Source organism: Hypomesus nipponensis, chromosome 14, assembly GCF_054491055.1.
Source record: "Hypomesus nipponensis isolate SF chromosome 14, ASM5449105v1, whole genome shotgun sequence".
NCBI lineage: Eukaryota > Metazoa > Chordata > Actinopteri > Osmeriformes > Osmeridae > Hypomesus > Hypomesus nipponensis.
Genome location: NC_140374.1, coordinates 22334898 through 22360922, shown reverse-complemented (window position 1 = coordinate 22360922; position 26025 = coordinate 22334898). Strand labels below are relative to the sequence as shown.

The window sequence follows — 26025 nt, the reverse complement described above, 5'->3', positions numbered from 1 at the left end:
GAGTCTAAAATCTTGTCGACTTTTCCCCCCTTTATTATAATCGACTTTTCAACAGCCTTTTACAATGAAATATCTTTATTTTGTATAAAAATCTATTTGTGACAATGATACATCTGAGGGATTTACAATAACAATAAAATAATTAAACAAACAGAATTTGTGAAGGCTTAATATAACAATGGGCATCAATGAAAATATCCCTGATTCAGTCTTTACATCCCAGCATAATTATAAGACAACTAAAATGGATCACTGGAGGGACCCTTACTGGCACTATGCTGAACCCAAGTAGGACATCTGAAGACAGAATAGTAGGACACCCACTCTATTGCTAATCAAAGTCAAAGGTAATTATGCAAAAGAGCAAAAGCAGACAACAGAGACGCTCCCAACAGGAACTCAGTGGTTAGAGTGATGAGGCAGAGTGATGAGGCAGTGATGAGGCAGACAGAACACAGGACAGGGTTGTGTACGTTGTGTGAAGATGCCTCGTGCCTCGTGCACTGGCATCATCTGTGAGAAAATGTTCTCTTAGGTCAAACTAATTAAACGGTGTAAAACCAGAGTAAATACAAACAATGGTTTAAAACTAAAACTAACAAAACAATAACAGAGGGTTTCAACTGCTTTCAAATGTATTAAATAACAATCCTGATAAACTGCCAGTAAACAAAAAGCCAAACATTTAGGTATATTTAGTGTTGAAATTGACATCAGTCTATTGTAATGAGATAAAGAAGAAATATCAAAGATGAAATGCATGACAGCAGAGTTGTCAAATAAATTACAGCGTTAAAGATGCTCTTTATCACATCCATACAAAATAATAATTTATAATTTTTCACAGAAATAGCTTTTGCCCGGACACCTATGACAGATGCAACAAAAAGGCAACATACCTTATTATGTGCTTAGGATTTATTCTAAAAGGAAAATAAATAACTATATGTACAAAAAATTGTAGAGTCATGTAAATGTAAATGTACATGTAGAGTCCAATGTTGGGGTCAATTCAATTTTAACATTGACAGCAATTCTACATTTAAACTGAAATGATCTTTCCTTAATTTAAGTTTGGCAAACTATTTTAAAAGCTTTCATGTTAGATCAATAAGAAGCATTCCCTCACAAAACATTTTCTATAGTTGCAGCTAGTCCCAATTCTTTGCACTTCCTGAATTTCGCTGATTTGAAACAGAGCTGACTGCAGCCACAGAGGCACTTCAAAAAGGAACATTTTCTGACATTTTTCAGATTTTTTAAAATCCACATCCTCGTATATGGAGGAGGTCACTGTGAAAAATAATGAACCTCCAAAGATTGGATTTCAACCTGTTTCTGGTTGGTTTACAGTAGTTCATCAATAGTGATGAACCAAATACAATCTACAATTCTCAGGTGACGGAGGCAACCAAACTATCACACTGAATCAATGAGCAAGAGGAGAACTCTTAATGTATGTCGCCAACCCAGGCTGGCCATTGCATAGGTCACATACTGTAGGTCAATGTTACCTAAAGCAGAGTCGTCATAACAAACAAAACATATCTGAAAGGGAGACCAGTTATATACACATAGATCCAAACAAAGTACATTGTTGTTCAGTAAAACCAGCATTTTACCGACAAACCCGAAGTTCCCCAAAAATAAATGAAGGCCACAATATATTTGATATACAGCATGATGAGACCCAAGCAGTATGCAGCTCCTCATGGCCATGTGCAGTTTTCAGATAGCTGACTGATACAGCATCCCAAAGGCATCTCTGTATGTGTCTCTCTTTATCAAACACACACAGGATTATACACACACACACACACACACATCCATACGCACAACAACAGAACACAATATTTTAGAGAAATGTGTGGGACTGTCAATGTAGAGTATAGAAATATGACAGATCTCATTTCTGTCACTGCTCCTCCCCCACACCGCCATTTTCAAAAACTTCTTTTAGTTTTGCAGTGTTGCTAGAATCTCATTTAGGTCTTGTTGCACAAGGTAAGAAGAAGTTGTGGTTACCAACATCAGTACCCCCTCCAACATCCCCACAGCATGGGAGACCTTTACCACCCATTCATGGTTGGTTGTCTTTTAAGATGACAGTCGCTGTCGCACATGCGTACTCATGACACATGGTGACACAAAACACTAAGGAGAGGACTGTCATGTGATAGGATGATGTAAACTTTATGACCTTCCTTGATTGACGTTTGATTGGCAGTGGGGAAGGTTCATGCTGTGACACAGATGGCACCTCACCCACGCAGGTTGCTATCGCAAGAGAGATTATATTATATGTATCAAGATCCAAATAAAACAGTTCTTTACTCCTGGGAGGGAATGGTATAGCATGGGGAAATAAACCTCCTAAAAGACCAGACTTCCTGTCAGCTGAGGTGGCTATAGGACGAGCATGCTGATTGGCTGGCTGTACCTGAGGAGAATAGCAGACAGAAACTGACAGGCAGATTGAGGGCAGTGAGGGGCAGTGAGGGCAGTGAGGGGCAGTGAGGGCAGAGAGGGGTAGTGAGGGCAGTGAGGGCAGAGTGGGGCACTGGAGTAAGCTAATGCCAGACATCTCTTTTAAAGCAACAAGTGGTTGGGTCTAAACTCCAGGCATCCTTCCACTTTCCTTGAGTTCCGTCATAGACACATCTATCAACACACACACACACACACAATTCACCCTGGTTTCTAGGGCAACAGCAACCCTGCACTAAGGCATGCTGGGACCTGTAGTGCATTGTGGAGTGTGCTACTCCATTTCCCTGGTCTCTCTCTGTCTGTCTCACTCTCAGCTCTTGAGGTCTTTTTGGTCAAAGACGATATGATTGGCCAGATAGATGGCAATGGCACCGAAGATGGCCGAGCTGGCCATGTAGGTGGTGACAGAGGCAGTGAACTGGACGAGCATGCCCATGAACAGGGTGGGGAAGACCTGAGAGAGGAGGAAGGTGCTGTCTAATATGGCAAAGTCAAGGCCCACGCCACGTTTCTCCCCCACCTCCGCTTCCTCCGCCTCAGGGCCGGCGATGCTGTGGGACGAACCATTCTGGCCGTGCAGAGGGGTGGAGTAGTCGGAAAAGACGTGGCCGTTGCCTTCTAGTTTGTGGTTCAACCCTCCTTCTTCATCCATGGAGATCAAATGCACAGTGTCTCTCTGTATTGAAGTGCCATTTTTAAGCCCGTTTTTGGTTTTCTTTTTTGGCATGTAAACCTAAAGTGTGAAAGAAAAGACCCACATTCAACGTTGTGTCAGTAGGACACTCTGTAAACACATGTCCAGAGTAAGTGTGTGTTGCCCCTACCTCCTTCTCCTTGTGGTAGTAGCAGGTGAGGGTGTATGGCAGTGTCTGCAGGGTAGCGTAGGCGTATCCGGTCAGGGCTGACATGAGGGTGACGAGCAGCACGCTCTTTGACAGGCAGATGACCAGGGCAGACGCCGTGAAGCTCACCATACTGCTCACGTACACCTGGCGAGAACCGAACCGACGGACCAGTCGACTCATGACCAGGGAGAAGAAGGTTGAGGTAGCACACTGGAGGAACAGGCCCAGGCTGCCCACACGGATACCTGAGGAGAAGGTGAAGATGTTGTCATAACCATAACAATTTTGAAAATGCCAATGCACAGCAATACCATCTATGAAATCAAGAGAAGTGGCAGGTTGGGTTCAGCTAACAGAAGGAGTGGACTGCTTTAACAGTTTACACATAATAAACCTCACATCCATCCCAGGGGAAGGTGAGGGAGGGCTGCTGGCGAGAATGACAGATAGGTACTAGAACGGATTTAGCTCTGTACCCCTCAGAGTCAGCCAGCCAGCCAGCTGTCACACTGCTGGCCAACCAACCGATACAGCCAGCCACCCAGCAAGCCAACCAGCAAGCCAGCCACCCAGCAAGCCAACCAGCAAGCCAGCCAACCAGCAAGCCAGCAAGTGTCTGGTAAGGAATCCAGTATCCAAACAGAGAGCAGAAAAGAGGTCCAGACTCCTGGACAATAGAACAAATATGTCCAACACTCAATTTGTTCTGCTCTCCCCTCTCAACATGTGCGTGGACTCAGCGGGCAGGATGTCTAGTCCAAATAAACATGCAAAGCTGACCAAAGTCTTTCTCCTCTGGTTCTACACCTGCCTGGGCAGAGGTTTGTCAGGGTACAAGTTTGTTATCTCAATGAGCCGAGGGTGTGCAGGTCACCAGTTTGAGAGAGCAGCAGATAATCCCTCTGTGGACTAAAGGATGTGGATACGGTTACCATGTGAATGCAGAAAACTGAGCCCACTTGACAAACACTGCAAAGGATTGTGGGAACAGAGGTGCAAACCACAGAACTATCTGACTTCATGTAAAAAAACTCAAGAGGAACTAGACAATACAGAACCGCTTTTTCATCACTGGTAAAAGCGCAAAGTTCATATACAGGGAAGGAAGGGAGAGGACCCATTCTCCACCCTACCCCTCCCCTCCTTCTGCCTCCCACCTCTGCCCAGGAATGTGTGTCCATCCTGGGCAGCTGGGGCAGCTGGACTTGGGGTCACAGAGAGACCAACAGCAGTCTGGCCAGGTGCTGGAGACCAACCGACTGAAATACCCTCAACTTTACAAACCAACACGGCTACACTTTCTGTTCAGGATCAGCCTACACAATAATAATAAATGAAAGCCAAGCCAGGGAAGAAGCAGCTCACACACATGGTGTGATGAACACACATACATCTCCACAAGTCTCTTCCCATCTCCTTCTCAGACACGTGTCCTAGACTGAGACAAAGGTGTCGCTCCGATTATGGACCCACCTTCCTCGTAGCGCTGCCTGGAGGCGGTCCCAGGGAGTGCACTGGGCACGCCTTCGTACAAGCCCTCCCCTACGAAGTCCGTGTAGAAGAGCATGAAAGACATGACGGCCATCCAGCTGCACAGCTGCGAGGCACACAGGCGTCGCATGACGAACGGCACGTGGCAGTAGCTGCGGTAGATGGCGGGCGTCATGGACCAGCAGCTCCTGACCAGGCACAGCAGGGGTCCCCACTTCAGGAGGCGGAGCTTGCACTTCAGCATGTAGCAGCAGGACCGCGGCACACAGCGCGCTGAGTCTGAGGGCCCCGGGTCCGAGAGGGCCGCCGCCGCCACCGCCGCCGCCGCCGGCCTGCTGCCGACCGCCGCCGCCGCCTCCTCTTCCTGCGACACCTTCATGGTGATGAGCACGCTGGTGACGAAGATGAGGATGAGGAGGAAGAAGAGGCAGTCGGCCTGGCCTCCCAGGTAGACGGACAGCAGGCCGCGGCTCCAGTCGAGGGCGGGGAGGAGGTATCCCACACACCCCCCCAGGCTCACCATGAAGGAGAACATGGCGAACGCCTGGCTGCAGTCCTCCTCATCCCGGTACAGGTCCGACAGCAAGGCTTCCAGCGGCGTGAAGCACACCTGGAGACCACACACGTCAACAAGACCATTCTTCCCGCACATAATAAAGGTTCTTTCTGACACCGAACAGTTACGGTAATGGGTATGGGGTGGTGTCTAAGGATGCATGAATGTTAACTATGATCTTGTTTAGTGTGGTGTGTGTGTGGGGGGGAGGGCTGTTCCTCACCTGGCCGCAGAAGTCTAGCAGGCCCACCCCCAGGATGAGGAAGCTCACCTGGAGGGAGCGCCCCCCCCAGGAGAGGTGGGCAGCGAGGAAGTCGGCGTGGGGGATGATGAGCAGCGCTAGCAGCACGCCCAGAGACAGTAGCCAGATGAAGGGGCGGCGCCGGCCGTAGCTGCTGTTGCACTGGTCACTGGCCGAGCCAATCAGAGGTATGAATAACAGACCCAGCACCGGGCCAATACCTGGAAACAGGTAGGAGAGAGAGAAAGAGAAAGAGAGAGAGAGAGAGAAAGGTAACACTGACATATTAATATTTTGATTGTATTCATTTGACATTGGTGTGGTATCAGTGCTTCTATGCTTCTGCTGCTGAGATCTGTACTGGTCTTCTCTTCGTTTCACGGGAGGGGTCACATCCACATTGTCAACCATCTTTAATCTGAGAGTAGGGCTCTCGTGACATCAGAGAGGGTGTGGCAGGAATGAGTCTAAAGCTTATTAGATAAAGCATGTGGCAGGCATGTGAAAAAACTGCCTTAAGCCTCCAAGACACAGTATACATCCTGATGGACCCAACGCTCCATTAGCCAAGAGAGAGAGGGGGGAAAGTGAATTAGGTCCATGGCTATTTCCAGATTAGCTGCTTTCGGCTGTGTGGGGAACGATACAAAAGAATGTGTTTTTACTCTCTGGTTCACGTGCAGCTGTTTAGAGCTGGAGGGGTTGGGGGGAGGGAAGGAGTAGACGGTAACATGCTTTAAACTGCACCCCCACCTCTCAGAGGGAGAGAGAGAGAGAGAGAGAGAGAGAGAGAGAGAGAGAGAGAGAGAGAGAGAGAGAGAGAGAGAGAGAGAGAGAGAGAGAGAGAGAGAGAGAGAGAGAGAGAGAGAGAGAGAGAGAGGGAAGAGAATAACTTGATGGTGTGTGTGTGTTTGTGTGACTGTGTGTGTGTGTTGGAGGAAAGAGATGGAGGGCGAGTTGTCAGTGAAGACTGATGGGAGGTCATGTGACTCCACTCGGCCGTATTGCATTGCGTAGCATGGCCACCGCATCTGAACACGGCTGTTGAGTGGATGCAGCGATTAACTTTACTATTAAAACGTCTCGACTTTGAAACCATAATGGCTCAGCTACATCGAGTGTTCCTGTTCTCAGTCTCAAAAAAGGGACATTATGGTACATTATTTTTCTATGAACAACGGTTGCTCAGTGAGGAAATTTAAACAAACGTTACTGGTAGGCCTATAGTTTGCAAACACTCAGGATAATTTAATCCCTGTTTCCCCGTCAGCGGGTTTGCGCGAAATCATGTTTTCTCCTGTTGCTAGCTAGGGCTGATAGTATGTGATACATCATCGCGTGTGTTAGAAATATTGTAACGACTTTCATTAGGTATGGCATAAGGTACATTCCTTGTTTTTTGTTATTGAATTTGCAAACACAGGCTTTAAAGTATAGAATGTATTTTCATAGGTTTTATTGACCAATCGTCAGACGTACATTCTAATTCTAGCTTTCGCCTTAACAGCTAATGCGTTTAGTAGTGTAGAGCGGCCCACAGGTTAGGAATCGCTGATCTAGACTTGACTATCCAGTCTGAGCTCCTGCATTCATACAGTAACAGGATTCAGCGTCAGAGAGGTGAGATCCTCCCTCCACCGCTCTCTTTTTAATGTTCAGACATTCTGCTCCCGCCTTTTGAGTTCCCGACTTCTCTCTCTCTTGTTCACTCCTTACTCTTGCTCGCTCCCACGCTCTCTGTATATTTCACTCTTTGCCCTTGTCTCTCTCTCCCCCTTTCTTACTGCCTTCAAATGAGCACCCTACTGCCACCTGGACACCAAACCAGGTGATTAGCCTACTGGGTTTAGTGACGGCCTCAATTATGTCTTTAAGACAACAACAGTGGAAAGATGCCCTGTGGCCCTGACACACACACACACACACACACACACACACACACACACACACACACACACACACACACACACACACACACACTCACTCACTCACTCACTGGCTGAAGTGCAGCCAATCACATTACTAGCCCTGCACCAAATCCACCACTGCATTTCCTCCTTGGAGAGTATCATCAATTTGAATTTATAAGTCACCAACAACTGATAAATGATTCATGTCATACCCACTGTTCTATGACAGCCCACAGAATACATTTCCATATGTTTTGCTTTAATATGCATCATACATTAACTGTGACTGCATTGGTTGTCTTTGTATTAGCTTTATAGTGTCATAGAGCCTAACCACAATCGGCAAATTATAACCTTAGAAGTCAAATCATACACAACATTTACTAGAACAAATGCTCTAAATAAGAAAAAAACTTTCAATGAGAGAAGACATTGCACAGCAAGCTGATGTAGAATATACTGGGGAGTAGTTGACACCAAACGATCCCTTAAGTGGTCAGCCAGGGAAAAGACGAGTTAATCTCTACAACTGTCTGGTTTCTGCCTGAGGGGGCATGTGTGTGCGTGTGTGTGTGTGTGTAATGAGAAGGGCCCTCCCTCATTTTACCCCAAGAGAGGAGGGTTGAACTGTTCATGTTTTATACATGCTCTGTCAGAGGAGGCGTAACCAATGAGAAGGAAGGAGACCAGAGGAGATGAGAAAGGGGGATGGGGGGGTTGACCCACCTAGCACCATAGTCATGTACTGTTCCTCCACTCCTGCTTCCAGCAGGAGAGGGGGCACGTAGGTGATGCCAGCCGCCACACAGATCTCCAGGCCACAGGTCAGGGAGTTCAGCAGGACCAGACGCCACTGAGACCTCCATCCAGGCATCGTTAGACGCTCTCCACCGCTCGATAGAGCCCTCCGCCCGGCCTCTGTGGAGGGCAGGGGCTGAGGCTGGGGCTGAGGCTGGGGCTGAGGCTGGGGCTGAGGCTGGGGCTGGAGTGGATCCTGAGGCTGGGGCGGAGCGGGGTGGAGGCCGTCTGAGGGGGACGCAGGACAGTCTCAGATGACCTGGAGGGTCCATCCTGGTCTCTGCATTATGGATCTGAAACAAAGAAGAAGAGAGGAACACTGTGAGACACATGTGGAACACTTTTAGGAACACCATGAGGAACATTATGACTAAGAGGAACACTTTTAGGAACACCAAGAGGAACATTATGACTAAGAGGAAAACTTAAGAACAAAAAATTGAACAAAAAAAGTTTTGAAAGGTTGAAATAGTTTTCCCAAGTAGCAGTTTCCCCAAAAACGTTTTGAAAGGAAGTTTCCAAAAAAGAATAAGGAACAAAAAAAGAATTTACATAAAATTTACGTTTTGGAAGGTTGAAAAAATATTATAAGTTGGTATCATTGATGAGTACTTGATGAGGACTCTAATATACTGTACTTGATTGTACTCTGCTCTGCTTTAATCTACTCTGTTTTAGGCTTCTCTGTTCTCTTTAAAAAAAAAACAGTTTTCAAAGCTAGCTATTCTTATTCACTCTCTCTTTGCCATCTCCCACTCTTCTCTCTCATTTAGCTATCTCCCCACTGCAGGCTCTCTGTCTCTACAGGCTCTCTAGAAACAAACTATTTGAAGACAGCTTTTACAACAACAGACATGAGCCAGGCAGAAGTACAGTATGTGACACCCAACACACCCATTTGGCCTGATGGCCTGTTCTCTGGCAGCTGTTGTTGTTGTTGTCTTGTAAGGCCTGTCTAAAAGGAGGGTGGTAGACTGACAGAAACAGAAACAGAGACATTCCTGCATAGTTCTTTGTGGCTGCTGCCGTATGAGACCTGCACCAGCAGATGTGCAGAGGAGGTGTATGTGTAACAGAACACCAGATGAAACTTCTGTCTCTCTGATCATTTCCCCCACACAGTCCTTTAGGGCCTGCCTGCACTTCAGCGCAGGTCTTTCCAACACCCTGACTGGGCTCCAGGTACTCTTCTCCACACAGCAACACTCTCACATTCACCTCAAGGAATTCTCTTGAGAGCTACATTTTCACTCTTAGGATATTGAGAATTAAGCAAGCAGGACATAGCACGGCAGAGAGAGAGAGAGAGAGGGGGACGGGATAGAGAAAGAGACTAATGGATGGGGGAACAGCGGAGGGATTGATTGGTGAGAGGTCATCCAGCTGATAAGACTCAAGTTTCCTCAAAATGGGTCTGAATGCTCTCAGAGAGGAGTGGGGAGAGAGAGGAGAGAGAGAACTGCTGTTTTCCTAAATCCACTTTCCTCTCCACGTCTTCTTCATCTTCCATCATTATCATAACCATCATCATCATCGTGAGCCAGGGAGACATGTCATCATTGTGAGCCAGGGAGACGTGTCATCATCGTGAGCCAGGGAGACATGTCATCATCGTGAGCCAGGGAGACGTGTCATCATCGTGAGCCAGGGAGACGTATCATCATCGTGAGCCAGGGAGACGTATCATCATCGTGAGCCAGGGAGACGTGTCATCATCGTGAGCCAGGGAGACGTGTCATCATCGTGAGCCAGGGAGAGGTGTCATCATCGTGAGCCAGGGAGACGTGTCATCATCGTGAGCCAGGGAGAGGTGTGAGAACACCGTCATGGACGCACAAACAACAAGGCGCTAAAACTCACTTCATGTGACCATGTCTCCTCCAATGGAGCCCATCTGTTCCCCTGCTAGAAGCTAGACTGAACTTGGCATCACCAACAGGACCATCCGTCAGTCATGAAAGGCACACAACAATAAATAAAATACGCTGTTAATGTATCGCCTCACTTTTTTTTCAACAAACTAGCGTTTTGTGTGTGTTTGGTGGAGACACAGGGATGGCATCGACACGAATTCAACAAGCTGACAAACAATCGCTAACCATATGAGAGCAAAATAATTGAAGTACAGTATGTGTGCCGGTGAATCAGGTCGGCATGCTGAACAAACAAGCTCAGGTGTGTTCTTGTTTCTGTGAAAAGCAAAGCGGATCAGAACCAGACAGCTTGTCAACGTGTGCATGACCCAAGGCTCATGGGGAGTGATCAGGATAAGCTGAGAGCAGCAGGTAGGAAAGGATAAAGGAGAAGAGAAAGAGAGGGAGAGAGAGAGGGAGAGAGAGAACCTTTCACACCCATTATGTTTTTCTCCCGCCGGCCTCGACTACCCTGAGAAAGTCTCATCAGGGGACCTGCCCACGCCAGCACTGCTCCCCCTTCATGTCCCCTCCACACACACATCCCTTTTCTATGAGAACTTTCTTTCTCCATCTCCCTCTATGCCCCTCTGCTCATTGCTGACCCCCATTCTGAGAAGACTTTGACATCTTGGCCCACGGCAAGTTATGTTTTTCTGCTTTTCATGACTGTGACTCCCCTGGTCTGACTCCCTTCTGTGCCCTCCCAGCTGAGTTTCTGTCTGAGGTTCTCACAGAGAGACAGAGGACCTGCTGGGGTGAAAGAAGCTGTTCCATCACCCATCGATCAGGATTCTGGGATTTATTCTGGGTTGTCAGCTGAGAGGAGAGAGAAGTAACACCAGACGACCAAAATGACAGATCTCAATGGCTATCGCAATTTATGAACGTGTAAATATGCATGGATAATAATTATATAAATATTAAGATACACATTTGAATATGAAGATAATACTGAGGTCTACAGTGTGATTAACAAAAGGAAATGATCAATCCTTACATTTTACAGTTTTTCAGTATGAATGAAGTCTGCCCTGTCTGCGAGTGGAAGTCAAAGTTTCCTGAACAGTTAGCGTAGCCACTGGAAGCCTGGCAACTCAGTCTGAACAGTTAGCATAGCAACTGGAACCCTGGCAACTCAGTCTAAACAGTTAGCATAGCAACTGGAAGCCTGGCAACTCAGTCTTAACAGTTAGCATAGCAACTGGAACCCTGGCAACTCAGTCTAAACAGTTAGCATAGCAACTGGAACCCTGCCAACTCAGTCTGAACAGTTAGCATAGCCACTGGAAGCCTGGCAACTCAGTCTAAACAGTTAGCATAGCCACTGGAAGCCTGGCAACTCAGTCTGAACAGTTAGCATAGCCACTGGAACCCTGGCAACTCAGTCTGAACAGTTAGCATAGCAACTGGAAGCCTGGCAAGTCTTCCCCACACACCCCTGCCTCTCCAGGACGGCCTGTTCTGAGGAGTTTAACTCCTCGACCAGACACAACTAACACAACCAGGCTGTTTAACTACAACACAACCAGGCTGTTTACATCGTACCAGGATGAGTGACTTAATCTAGTGAGGTAGCAGTCTATCGGTCTTATTCATTAACTCTTGGTTCTTATGGTATAGAAGCCTCACACACAACAACCAGAACAGCCTGAGAGGAGAGGAGGAGGAGGAGCTAGGAGGAGGAGCTAGGAGGAGAGGAGGAGGAGCCAGGAGGAGAGGAGGAGGAGCCAAGAGGAGAGGAGGAGGAGCTAGGAGGAGAGGAGGAGGAAATGGCTCCAACATGACATCAGAACCACAAGTGCCATTTGGGGCTAGACTGACAAACCCTCAGGATGAGGTCGCTGTGGTGTTCTCTCTGCAGACGAAGAGGTTGCGAGCAGCTTGGACCGAATCAAAGACAACGTTTCCTGGCAGGAGGTAAACCAAGGCCAGACCATGAACAAAAAAATATATACAAATAATACTGACAAACACTCGACCTGGGGGGTATTCCAGAAAGCAGGTTATGTGACATATCCGGGTAAGTTAACTCCCCAGCTGACACCCAGCGTTGTAGCAACATTGCCAGTAGGTTGCTGCAACATTGTGAATCAGCTGGTGGGTTAACTTACCCGGTGATGTTGCATAACCTGCTTTCTGGAATAACCCCCAGGTCAGGTTTCAGTGCTCCCTACACCACCACACTACACCAACATAACAGTGGCATCACAGCAAGACATGTCTGGTTCCTTCTGTTTTCAGTTTGTCATCATCTGTACCCTGTCATTGACTTTCTTTGCTTAGAAAAGTAAGTTAATTTATAGTATGTGTGCTCTTTCAGGTCAAGTTTTTTTTTCTTTTCATGATTTGATGTTCTTCCTCCTGTCACATGAAAGTCCTGTCCTGACCTCAACTGACCTCTCTAGCGTTCCCCCCCAGGACCCCCCCCAACCTCTCTCCACCCCAAACATCCATCACTCTGACCCCTGACCCTGCCTTTTGCCTTCAATCATGTGATCTCTTCTCCTTCTTCTCGCCTCCCATCCTACCCTCCTCATCTCTCATTGACCTGTTCTCCAGGTCATTCCTGTCCTCTGTGTATCCCTACACTGTTAGAGAGCAGAAGATGACAACCAGGAGGATTCCCTCTTTCCCCCACCTCTCCTTCACTCTGCTCTCCTCCACCATTTCCTTGTCACCTTGTCTCCTTGCCTCCTTGCTTCCTCTCTTCCTCCCTCCAGCGTTCGGAGATTGGATTGGGCTGCAGTAAAGTGGAGGCAATCTGTGTGCTCTGAGGAGCAGAAACGTCCTTGTCTTATTTCTGGAGAGTCTAATAATACACTTGGCCATGGCCAATGCTGAACTGCTTCCTCCTTCCTCCTTCTCTCTCTCTCTCTCTCTCTCTCTCTCTCTCTCTCTCTCTCTCTCTCTCTCTGTGTCTCTCTGTCTCTCTCTCTCTCTCTCTCTCTGTGTCTCTCTGTCTCTCTCTGTGTCTCTCTGTCTCTGTCTTTCCATCCATCCATACAATTCAGCCAATAACTCAGAACACTCATAATGAAAGAGAAGAATTAAAGTGACGTCTTCAAGTTGAACTAGCAGATTCAGGTATGATTGAAGGTCACAAGTATAGAGAAACACTCTCATACACACACACAGCCCCAGCTCCACAGGGAGCAGTATTAGGCTGGAGGTGCGAGGGACCCTGGCTCCTCCCTGTCCATTCAGACCGCTGAATAGTCAGTCATACATCTGGGAGGGGGCTGTTCTCTCTACAAGCACACAGACTCAGAACAACAGTGGATGTCTGAACAGTTAGCGAAGCTTCAGCTCATTCTGATTCTTGGTTTTCCAGTCACTGAAAGGCGCTTATGTAGAGGCGCCATCACTCATCTGGGTAACCAGCACTCCCCCAAATGTGTTTAATTAAAATGAGATTGAAATCACGTTTGTTTATGGTTTAAGTTAATTGAGAGGTTAAAGCCCTGTGTAAAACGACAGTTAAAATCTTACCCAGCTGTAAAAGTAGATTCAAGTTCAAGTGCATAAGTACTAAATACCCCCAACTTTGAAGGATAAACATTGAACCCAACTAAAGTTGTTACAACAAAACCAGTATCCATGTGTCTCTCCTTGTAGCTTAATCATTTCCTGCAAACAAATGACATGGTCACACCTCGTCCACTGCAGATTGTAGTGGCCTCTTACAGTACTATGTTATATTAATCTATGAAAAACAGCTAACTGTCAATGACTAGGTACAACCTGGCTGTCTGTCTGTCTGTCTGTCTGTCAGACTTGTCTGTATGTTAGACCTGTCAGTCTGTCTGTCTGGATGTAAACCTGTCTGTCATTAGACCTGTCTGTCTTTGTTTGACCTGTCTGTCGCATAGAAGTCAAGTCTATAAAAATGAAAAATAATTCAGTCTTGATGGTGCAGGATGATTCAAGAATGAAATTACAATTAGACTAGAGACAATCAGACAAAATCTTACTTACTACCAGAGTAGATTCTTTCCCAGAGCTGCCTGGCATTAACACTTGACCTTTAACCAACTCGCCCACTGAGCATTTTCATGAAGACTTTGTTTTCAAAGCAGGGAGACCGTTCACCCACCAAAGAGAACTTCTGAATAGATGTGTCTCTCCCTCCTGTCTCAACACCCTCCTGTCTCTCCCTCCTCCGCTCAGAGTGGCCCCTCCTCCTGCTGAAGGTCTCTCTCTGTGTGCTGTGGAGAGGGTGCAGTGTTCCTCTCTAACCTACATGAGGAAATGACAGCTCACCTTGTTTATAAAAAAAAAAAAAAACACGCTCCTTGTTTTACTCAGTCACTCTTTGTCACACACGCACGTACACACACGTACACACACACACTCACTTTCTTGCTCACACGTCAATATAATGACAGAGAGTGCAGCACATGGCTGCTGGCAACACACCCGACCACAGAGGTACCAGGCAGCACCCAGACCAGACAGCTCCCAGACCAGACAGCACCCAGACCAGACAGCTCCCAGACCAGACAGCACCTAGACCAGACAGCACCTAGACCAGACAGCACCTAGACCAGACAGCTCCCAGACCAGACAGCTCCCAGACCAGACAGCACCTAGACCAGACAGCACCTAGACCAGGCAGCACCCAGACCAGACAGCTCCCAGACCAGACAGCACCTAGACCAGACAGCACCTAGACCAGACAGCTCCCAGACCAGACAGCTCCCAGACCAGACAGCACCCAGACCAGACAGCACCTAGACCAGACAGCACCCAGACCAGACAGCTCCCAGACCAGACAGCACCCAGACCAGACAGCACCCAGACCAGACAGCTCCCAGACCAGACAGCACCTAGACCAGACAGCACCTAGACCAGACAGCTCCCAGACCAGACATGAGCAACTGACTCACTTACCCTCCTTCTTCTCCTGTCTTTGTCTTTCATGCTGATAAAACTTGTTTCATGCAAAGTCAACAGAACGCAACCAGTTCCACCCTGGATTAGTTTTGTATATTATCAACTCACCTGCTGTTTACCAGCCCGGTCTGAAACACAGCCCTCTTTTGCAAATAGGGTTAAGATTAACGATGGGTCAATGCTATTGTAGTGTAGTGACACATGTATAAGTGTGATTATTCATATTATTAATAATCACAAGGAACACCATCAGAGGGCTGGGTTTTTAATTCTGTAGCCTCCAAGCAAACTAACCCTCCAAGCACACTAACCCTCCAAGCACACTAACCCTCCAAGCACACTAACCCTCCAAGCACACTAACCCTCCAAGCACACTAACCCTCCAAGCACACTAACCCTCCAAGCACACTAACCCTCCAAGCACACTAACCCTCCAAGCACACTAACCCTCCAAGCACACTAACCCTCCAAGCACACTAACCCTCCAAGCACACTAACCCTCCAAGCACACTAACCCTCCAAGCACACTAACCTCGGTTCAGCCCATAAGCACAGGACGAAACTGACGCCCGCTTACGTAATCAGCCACAACAGCCTCTCTGCACGTCAATAAACTGACAAGACGAAAGCTACCAAGGAAGGAAGGCTGGACGAAAGTAGGGAAAGAAGGGAGGATGGAAGTGTTCCAAGGTTTGCAAAGAAAAGATCAATTCCCAGTATGATTTCTGGAAAGTTTCAAGGATTTCTCATGAAAATGCTACATACAACTGTCTTTTTTCCTTAATTGTATTAATTGTCATTACCTTAGTTAAGCAAAGTATTAAATAGAGGTGTTATAAAGCATTTATCAAAAAAACGTCTTTCATGGAGTGTTCATGTATTCCCATCCAAATATTAAAGGTTTATTCAATTAACTATAACCATACTAGTACTATTTCCACCTTTGAACATTCCTGGAATGACAGGGTAGAAGGATAACAGGGAGAAGCAATCGCATGTTGTGTGTTCCCATTATTAAATTAACATGTGAATAAATAGGTGATTTGGATGCTAAAACATAGCTATGCATACTGATTAGCTTCAAGTCCAGGAACACCCCGGCAGTAGAGGACTGTGCTGGGAGTAACTACAGCTTTGTTGTGGCAAGAGAACCTCTCAGCTGGATCGAAAACATGAGCTGAAGTGTGACAAAGACAGAGACTGTGTTTTGGAACAGCTTTTTGGTGTAATTTTCCGGTGAAAAGGAACCTCTCAGTAGGACATGAATTAAGCTGCTGAGAAAACAGGCAACCCTTCTGAGAACAGGAGAGACCACGAGTGAGCAGAAAGACAGCTCTCAGGGCCCCTGAACACAGCAGCCTGCTGCTGGGATGGGCTTGGGTCGCAGACGGCCGAGGCCACAGCCACAGATAGCATGAACTAGGACTCTTAGACTGGGACTCTTAGACTACATATAATGTATTATAGAAGTCTAGGCTAGGGCTTGGATTGATGTGTTATGAGAAAACGGAGGACGAGAGCGAGAGAGAAGCAAACAGACAGAGACAGCTCCTAGCTGGGACTCTGGGTGGATGGCCATTACAGGTCAACCCCCCCCGCCCTCCTCTCTCCTCCAGCTGTTGTTAGGACCCTGGCCACCCTCAGGGCCAGTGTGATTAACGCCCTCGTCAAACCCTACTCAAACCAGATGATGGGGGACGGTGAAAGGCTAACCTCACTACCTACAAAGTACAGAGACACACACACACTGAAATGCAGGCACACACACACACACACACACACACACACTAATGTTTAAGCAAAATCAAAACAAGGCAACTTTAGGACATTCCTCCCCAAACAATCTCAGTCCACAGCACTCCACTGTGAAAGCAGGGAAACCAAGGCAAAAGAGAAATGCCAGTTTGACCAAACAAAGGAGTCCTCTCCAGTAATCAGCAGTAGTCCTGTGTGATTAGTAGCCTGAGTGGAACCCAGACTTCCTTCCAGGCCTTCAATCTCTTCTCACGTATTCTCATTTTCAGAGACACATAACAAATTAGACATTTACTAAAATAGGCTAAGACCAACACAGAAGTTTGACTCTGATAATAACACATTTAGCGTCCTATCTCGGCTCAGCCCACAAGCCTGCCATTTGAAGCAACCTGAGCTAAACAATACTCCTGTCTGAAACCGGCATCAAAGCAGTCACACATATTGACATGAGTCACCGACTTCATCCTGTCAGAGGCCATATAGCTGCTCTTCTCAGATATCAAAGTTCTCCCACTACTCTCAAACACCCGACCAGCATCCCTTTCAGCTAGAGACTTGAAAGAGAATATGTGGTGTGTCAAACCAGACTTCTCCATGTTTCACACACAAAGACAAAACTTCAAAGCGGTAAATCACAACTTTTTTTCATAAACCTTTCACTTCTGCCATAGTGTGGACTTTCCTAAGAGGCACAACCACAGAGAGGGGGCAAGCGACATTCATTCACCAAGAGCCTTCTCTCTCTCTCTTTCTGCTATGTTTCTTAGGTTTCTCTGCTTATTGTGTGCACGACATCTGGCCAAGTCCTTTTAGGGAAATGTCTGAGGACAAGGCTGTGTTATCGCAGGTGTAGGGCCCATGCTCCATAATGTCGCCAATCAAATACTTACAAACACTTCAAACCAGTTTCCTAGACGAAGCCTCGTCCAAGACTAAAAACGTTTTCAATGGAGATCTTCATAGAATTTTTCTCTTACTTTAGGAGCTTCTCGGTTTATACTTGTTAAAGTTCATCTGACTTTGCTCACAGTGGTCCGTAGTGGTCAGTTAGTTCCATCTCTGATTTACACCAACCAATTTAATGCATCCAGTGGCAGTAAAAGAACCGTTCAGTTTGGCACAAATCAAATGTGCTTTAAATACAATTAGACTGAAGAAGCATCACAGCTAAGGCTTCTCATTGATGCATTAGCAGAAACCTGGTCTGATTCAGCCTGCCACCCACCCACCCTCTCTCTCTCTATCCCTCTCTATTCATCTCTTTGTCTCCCCCTCTCTCTATTTTCTCTCTGCTCTGGTATCTCCTCCTTTTACCCTCCCTCCCTCCCTCCCTCCCTCCCTCCCTCCCTCCCTCCCTCCCTCCCTCCCTCCCTCCCTCCCTCCCTCCCTCCCTCCCTCCCTCCCTCCCTCCCTCCCTCCCTCCCTCCCTCCCTCCCTCCCTCCCTCCCTCCCTCCCTCCCTCCCTCCCTCCCTCCCTCCCTCCCTCCCTCCCTCCCTCCCTCCCTCCCTCCCTCCCTCCCTCCCTCCGTTCTTGAGAGCTGAACCCGGGGGCTAGCTTGTATCCCAATGCCAGCCTTCTGGCAAAACACTTTAAACAAGTGGGCAGGACTGTATAAAGTCTCCTTAATTGAATGAGGCTGAAGGAGGGGGGGTGGGGCTAAGACACGGGGAAGTGACAGTCCTGTTGTTCACCTCCGTCTCTGCCTGTCCTCTTCTCACCCAGGAAGACGCCACTGCTTTAGAACTGACTGACTCACGCTGGTTTGAATATGAATTATTTTCATACAGTGCTAAGACACATTTATAATGAGTTTTTTCTCTCTCCATCTGCTGCATTTTAAGTTCAGTGTGAGCTCTTTGGATGATTCCTAATCATAACAATAATATAACTTAAAAGTTAAGGCACAATAACAGGTACAAAAATACAAAACAACATCTAAAACGCCAGTACTAAATAGACCTTTGTGCCATATGTGAGTTTCTGCTTTTTTCCTTCACACCACAAGGTTGAAACAAACACAAGGACAAACTGCTTCAGTACAACTGAAACTCATTCAAATGTTCCTTCAATAAAACCAAGTTTATCTTTAGTAACAGAGCTGCTAAACCACTGCGATACATAGACCAAACAGCAGGCGCACAACGTCTTTTTTTAATCAATACAATTCTTAAACCAAGATGAAGGATGTTAGATTTGGACGGATGCATTAGCCTTTGAAAGCAGTAAAATAATTCTGAACACCAATCAAGACGGATAGCTACTGGTGGAGCCACTGCAGCACTGAACGACTGCCAAACTTCCCACACATTCTGGCACATCCCAGATCTATTCTGGCTTGACAAAGTCCAGACGGGGTTTGTTGATGGCGTAAGGGTGACAGAGATAGAAGTCAAAAACATTGCCACTTAAAGCAGCAGCCTCGACTGTTCAAGAAATATGAAACACGCTTAGTCTGCCACATCATGAAACAAAACCTGAGATGTTTCAAAAGATGCCACTTCAAATGATCACAATTACAAGGTCATCTACAACTGTCCAATCAAACACGCGACAACAATACGTCTGTCCAATCAAACACCCGACAACAATACGTCTGTCCAATCAAACACGCGACAACAATACGTCTGTTTGTGGGTTGTTGTACCATGTTTCCAAGAGGGACCTAGGAAGCCCCCCCTCCCCCCCCTCACACATTCAACCACACAACCCTACTGTCTGGTCCATTAGCGCGTCCCCCCAGCTAAGCCCCCTTGCCTGGAGCTGGCAGGAGAACACCATTACAGGGAAGCAGTTTGCACTTTAACCTTGAGGGCCAGGAGAGTGCTGGGAAATGCTTTGGGAGATATGGTCTCTCCGGCTCCACCTCTTTCTCCAAGGCTATAGAGGTCCAGGAGGGGTTCAACTCCTGCCTGTCTCTCTGAGTTAAACTGATCCAGTAATGTGCGTTTCCTAACCCAAAGGTTTCCCTCTCGCTGAGCAGGTGCTCTCAATGCTCTGGTTGTTGGGTGTGTGCACGTGGGGCGGATTCAGGATTGTTTTCCTCAATGCCAAAACACTCAAAGGAAAAAACGACAAATTATTTTCCCATCAGCCTTCCCCATTACCGTTTCTCTGGCCCTGCCGTAACAAATTATCTCACTGTTTTTATAATGATTAGGTCTACTGCTAGAGGGACACATTCAGCTCAGTAGTATGAAAGCGCTAATGATGTGTGCGTGTTTTGGCCCACAGACAGCTGCATGAGGACACCATACACATTTTGGAGAATGAACTTCAGCTTAGTACGAGCTCACGCAGAGACACACATAAAGGACAGCGGGGATTCTGTGAACATCTGGTGAATCTGATTTTGGGAAACTGGAGGTTATGTTTGTGATTATTACCAACTTAATAAAAAATCTAAGGAGAAGTACAGAGAATACCTTCTGGCAATGTACCTTCTGTTCAAATAAGTCGTCATATAATGTCATATATAGTAATAAAAGACAAATTAGTCTATGATTTAAAAACATTCTCCTGGTAGTTACTGAGGGAAACTAACCCCACATTTTTTATTTGGGGAATAGTCCTGAAGCTGTCACACACTGCTGTGTGGTCTGAACCTCTCAGGCCTTGTCAAAACAGTGAAGAAATGCCCGTCGACGCATATTCTTCCTTGAGAAGATGAAAGATGTTTACTCCTGTCCTCACAAACTTCTACCAGTTTGAAAGTATCCTAGATGGGGGAATGACAGCCTGGAAGTGTTGTGCTGCAGACTGAAAGGCTCTAAAAACTGAGTAGTGGTGTATAGAGCTCCATACAAAACACTGTCAACTCCTGCCCTACAATCTAGCTACAAGCAGCAGCCTCTGAAAAAGAACAGCATTTAATTTAAGATGTTTTTCACCCCTGCAACACTTTACGTGCAGCTTTACCATCAAGAGAGATGTCAAGGAGATGGAGGTGCTGTGAGAGAATGTAATTTCTCTGTTTCCATTCACAGTTCACATGGTAATAAACTAACTAACTAAATAACTAAGTGGCATGTCTAGCTCTCCACTGTGAGACAAGCATTGTGTGAAGATTGCATTCCTCCAATTGTTGCACGAACCCACATGACACCAGCAGGCATGAAACATAATGCTTTGAAGAGGACGAGGAGCTTAGAAGAGAATGGTCCCAAAATCCACACTGACTGACATACTTTTGAACTTGTGTGTGTGAGAGTATCTGTGTGTGAGTGAGTGAGTGAGTGAGTGAGTGAGTGAGTGAGTGAGTGAGTGAGTGAGTGAGAGTCAACCCATGAATAAAGTGATTCTTCATAGTCCTCAGCAAGGTCAACAGCCCAGCAGGAAGCAGATTAGCCTGTGTGCAGTTTGCACTGAGGGGATCTTGAGCAGGTCTAGATAGTCGTGCTAGATGTTCTGTGTGACTATCCTCCTGACTTTGAAGTTACAGAGCAGCAGAAAGCAGCCAGCTGGTCTAGAGGGGAACTGGGTTGGAGCTACAGGCCCCTCTACTAGCAACAGGCCCCTCTACTAGCAACAGGATCATCACCTAGCAACAGGCCCCTCTACTAGCAACAGGCCCCTCTACTAGTAACAGGCCCCTCTACTAGTAACAGGCCCCTCTACTAGCAACAGGCCCCTCTACTAGCAACAGGCCCCTCTACTAGCAACAGGATCATCTACTAGCAACAGGCCCCTCTACTAGCAACAGGCCCCTCTACTAGCAACAGGCCCCTCTACTAGTAACAGGCCCCTCTACTAGTAACAGGCCCCTCTACTAGTAACAGGCCCCTCTACTAGTAACAGGCCCCTCTACTAGCAACAGGCCCCTCTACTAGCAACAGGCCCCTCTACTAGCAACAGGATCATCTACTAGCAACAGGCCCCTCTACTAGCAACAGGATCATCACCTAGCAACAGGCCCCTCTACTAGCAACAGGCCCCTCTACTAGCAACAGGCCCCTCTACTAGCAACAGGATCATCACCTAGCAACAGGCCCCTCTACTAGCAACAGGATCATCTACTAGCAACAGGACCCTCTACTAGTAACAGGCCCCTCTACTAGTAACAGGCCCCTCTACTAGTAACAGGCCCCTCTACTAGCAACAGGATCATCACCTAGTAACAGGCCCCTCTACTAGTAACAGGCCCCTCTACTAGTAACAGGCCCCTCTACTAGCAACAGGCCCCTCTACTAGCAACAGGCCCCTCTACTAGTAACAGGCCCCTCTACTAGCAACAGGCCCCTCTACTAGCAACAGGCCCCTCTACTAGTAACAGGCCCCTCTACTAGTAACAGGCCCCTCTACTAGCAACAGGATCATCACCTAGTAACAGGCCCCTCTACTAGTAACAGGCCCCTCTACTAATAACAGGCCCCTCTACTAGCAACAGGCCCCTCTACTAGTAACAGGCCCCTCTACTAGCAACAGGCCCCTCTACTAGCAACAGGCCCCTCTACTAGTAACAGGCCCCTCTACTAGTAACAGGCCCCTCTACTAGCAACAGGCCCCTCTACTAGTAACAGGCCCCTCTACTAGTAACAGGCCCCTCTACTAGCAACAGGCCCCTCTACTAGCAACAGGCCCCTCTACTAGCAACAGGATCATCTACTAGCAACAGGCCCCTCTACTAGCAACAGGCCCCTCTACTAGTAACAGGCCCCTCTACTAGTAACAGGCCCCTCTACTAGCAACAGGCCCCTCTACTAGCAACAGGATCATCTACTAGCAACAGGCCCCTCTACTAGCAACAGGATCATCACCTAGCAACAGGCCCCTCTACTAGTAACAGGCCCCTCTACTAGCAACAGGCCCCTCTACTAGCAACAGGCCCCTCTACTAGTAACAGGCCCCTCTACTAGCAACAGGCCCCTCTACTAGCAACAGGCCCCTCTACTAGTAACAGGCCCCTCTACTAGTAACAGGCCCCTCTACTAGCAACAGGATCATCACCTAGTAACAGGCCCCTCTACTAGTAACAGGCCCCTCTACTAGTAACAGGCCCCTCTACTAGTAACAGGCCCCTCTACTAGCAACAGGCCCCTCTACTAGTAACAGGCCCCTCTACTAGCAACAGGATCATCACCTAGCAACAGGCCCCTCTACTAGCAACAGGATCATCTACTAGCAACAGGACCCTCTACTAGTAACAGGCCCGTCTACTAGTAACAGGCCCCTCTACTAGTAACAGGCCCCTCTACTAGCAACAGGCCCCTCTACTAGCAACAGGCCCCTCTACTAGCAACAGGCCCCTCTACTAGCAACAGGCCCCTCTACTAGTAACAGGCCCCTCTACTAGCAACAGGATCATCTACTAGCAACAGGATCATCTACTAGCAACAGGCCCCTCTACTAGTAACAGGCCCCTCTACTAGTAACAGGCCCCTCTACTAGCAACAGGCCCCTCTACTAGCAACAGGCCCCTCTACTAGTAACAGGCCCCTCTACTAGTAACAGGACCCTCTACTAGTAACAGGCCCCTCTACTAGTAACAGGCCCCTCTACTAGCAACAGGACCCTCTACTAGCAACAGGCCCCTCTACTAGTAACAGGCCCCTCTACTAGTAACAGGACCCTCTACTAGTAACAGGCCCCTCTACTAGCAACAGGCCCCTCTACTAGTAACAGGACCCTCTACTGGGTACAGGATCCATACTCTCACTGTCAGCTAATTGTAAGGTGCAGATGAAGCACATAGACCCTGTGGGCACTGTTAAATGCATGTTGCTACAACAGAGTTGGTATAAGGTAAGGCATTTTGTGTTATTGCCGCATAACTGCTTTGTAATGAGGGGAAGTTATGATAATAAATGAGGTTGACACTTTACTGAACTAATGTACCCCATGAAGAAAACAAGAGAAGAGAGAGAAATGTGTGAGAGACAAAGAGTGGGACGGCAGAAAGTCTGTGACAGAAACTAGGAGAGGAAGAAAAAGAGCGAAAGATCATGAGGGGAAGAGAGAGGGAGAGAGAAAGGGAGACTATTTTTCTGAGGTGAATGAATAACACACTTGACTGGCCTTTAGTCGGAAAGAGGCCTTTGTGTGCAGGCAGTCGTGGTCGCGGTAACAAGAAACACTCCTGTCAGAAACTGGAGCTCTTTAACCTTTTGATCCTCTTTTTCAGTAATGTAGTTTTGACCATTCACTTCCTGGTTAAAAGTAAAAAATAAAACATTTACCACCCCCACACATGTTAAGGAATTTTAACAGAACACAGTGGGCTACTACTAATATGACAACTCAGCCTATGGTAGAGTAGGCTATGTAGCAGCTTAGGGTTATTTTGTTCTATAGCCAGGGGGCTAAGAGACAGAGAGCAAGACTGAGAGAGAGACAGAGAGAGAGAGACAGAGACAGAGAGAGACAGACAGACAGACAGAGAGAGAGAGAGACAGAGACAGAGACAGAGAGAGAGAGAGAGAGAGACAGAGACAGAGACAGACAGAGACAGAGAGAGAGAGACAGAGAGAGAGACAATTCAGACCTTTTAATTATCCAGACATCACTGTGGTAGTACACTACTGAGGTAGATCCGGCCAGAATAACACGTGAATAGCAGCGATGAAACTATGGACATCAACAGGTGGATTTGACCGTTAATCCAATCGTGTTGATCGAATAGAGTAAAATTCATATTTTTACAGTAGGCTATCTAATTTTTAAAAAATCATTTTACGCACATGTATCTCATGTTTCCCGTGTCTCATGCAATAGGCCTACTAGAAAAGCTAAAACCCAAGTAATCAATAGTCTAAAGGTTGTCTGCCTCAATTTAAGTGTTTACAGACCGTTAAATTAAGTCTGTAAACACTTTTGTATTGCGCCTCCTCCCCCACACCCATGTGTCAAAACAGCAGGGGTCTCACCAACAGCGCCAAATGCTAACGGCAAACATTAATGCGCCCGTTCGCAAAGATAGAAACTATACGTATCCGGTGACACCACGACATTTGGTTTGGAATCAATAAGAGAGAGCGGTAGGCTATTACTCAAAATGCTGTTTGAAACTTTGATAATCTCAGGTTACACAGTAGTCGCTGACTGTCGTAGTCACATGGTCTTTTTAGCCTGCGTACATCGCAAAGACGTGAGATTCGGGTGAAATAAACGAAATAATAGTTTATTTCGATATAAGGTAAATGGAAAGCAAATTCATGCAGTGGGCGCATTGTAATAGAAAGGAAGTTCAACACGTTACCATGAATAAGTTGAACTAGGCTGATACATTTCTACTAAACTGTCTTCATCACCGGATCGCTGACGGTAACTATAAATCTATCAGAAGTGACCGGTTCGAGTTTCAGATCCAATTCTTAGGTAGTAAAAACGTACGTTTACCTTGTAGGCTACGCGACTACCGTAAATCCATGCAGCAACTTGTCCACTTTTCCCGGTGAACCGTCGTTCTGTACTTGTAGGACGGACTAAGCTGGTAGACTGTGACGTGAAGTCTCTATAGAGATCGGGCAATAGGAATAAAATCTCGGGAGGATGGATGGAAGCGACTGTTTTCCTGAGGAATGCATGGACTTCAATACTTTTTTGAAGGGGGCTGGGCTTTAGCAGAGCCCATGTTTCAAATTTTCCACAATTAACTTGTTTCGCAGTAGTACTGTATCATATTACCTAAGCTAGCCTACCACTTATAAGGCAAGCATTTAGTATTAAAATTGTTTTAAGAAAAATACGTAATTTATCATTCATCATTCTTTGATTTGGTTGTGCTTACATGTCAATGTTTAAAATTTAGCAAAAAATACATAAACTTGATGGAATACCCTATTATTGTAGGCATCATCTGTGGTTGTTATGGAAACACAGACCTACTTAAAAAGGACTAAAACGAAATGTTTTATTTTCTTTCTATATAAAAGATAGCCTACATATAAACGCATTAGACTAATTCTATAAGACAAAATAAGCCACTCCAGTCATAATAACATCATCATTAAAACTGAGCCTGTAATTAAAATCAGTAGTCAATGATAAGCCTAATACATTTCTCAGTCACTATTCAACTTTACCAGAAGGCTTAATTAGCAGACTAACAGGTTTTGTTGTACTTCCCTCACCCAGCCTGCAGCCCTTTGGTCACCCCCCACCCCCCCCACAGGCCTTGTGAGACAAGCCACA

General features: G+C 46.8%; 1 protein-coding gene across 7 annotated transcripts; it reads right to left on the bottom strand.

Annotated features, from left to right (window-relative positions):
- Positions 1-57: 57 nt before the first annotated feature.
- Positions 58-25372, bottom strand: LOC146259219 (solute carrier family 45 member 3). 7 transcript variants are annotated; one of them, XM_084671269.1, is made up of 7 exons: positions 25231-25363; positions 23911-24041; positions 8260-8624; positions 5606-5844; positions 4809-5436; positions 3315-3580; positions 58-3223 (listed from the first exon to the last, which is right to left on the bottom strand). In XM_084671269.1, the coding sequence occupies exons 3-7, from the start codon at positions 8405-8407 to the stop codon at positions 2801-2803; spliced, it is 1704 nt and encodes a 567-aa protein (XP_084527395.1). In that variant the 5' UTR covers positions 8408-8624; positions 23911-24041; positions 25231-25363; the 3' UTR covers positions 58-2800. The 7 variants fall into 7 exon arrangements, with proteins under 7 accessions (XP_084527395.1, XP_084527394.1, XP_084527396.1 ...); XM_084671268.1 differs by lacking the exons at positions 23911-24041; positions 25231-25363 and adding exons at positions 9226-11063; positions 11245-12210; XM_084671270.1 differs by lacking the exon at positions 23911-24041 and having other exon boundaries at positions 25231-25372.
- Between the last annotated feature and the right edge of the window lie 653 nt (positions 25373-26025).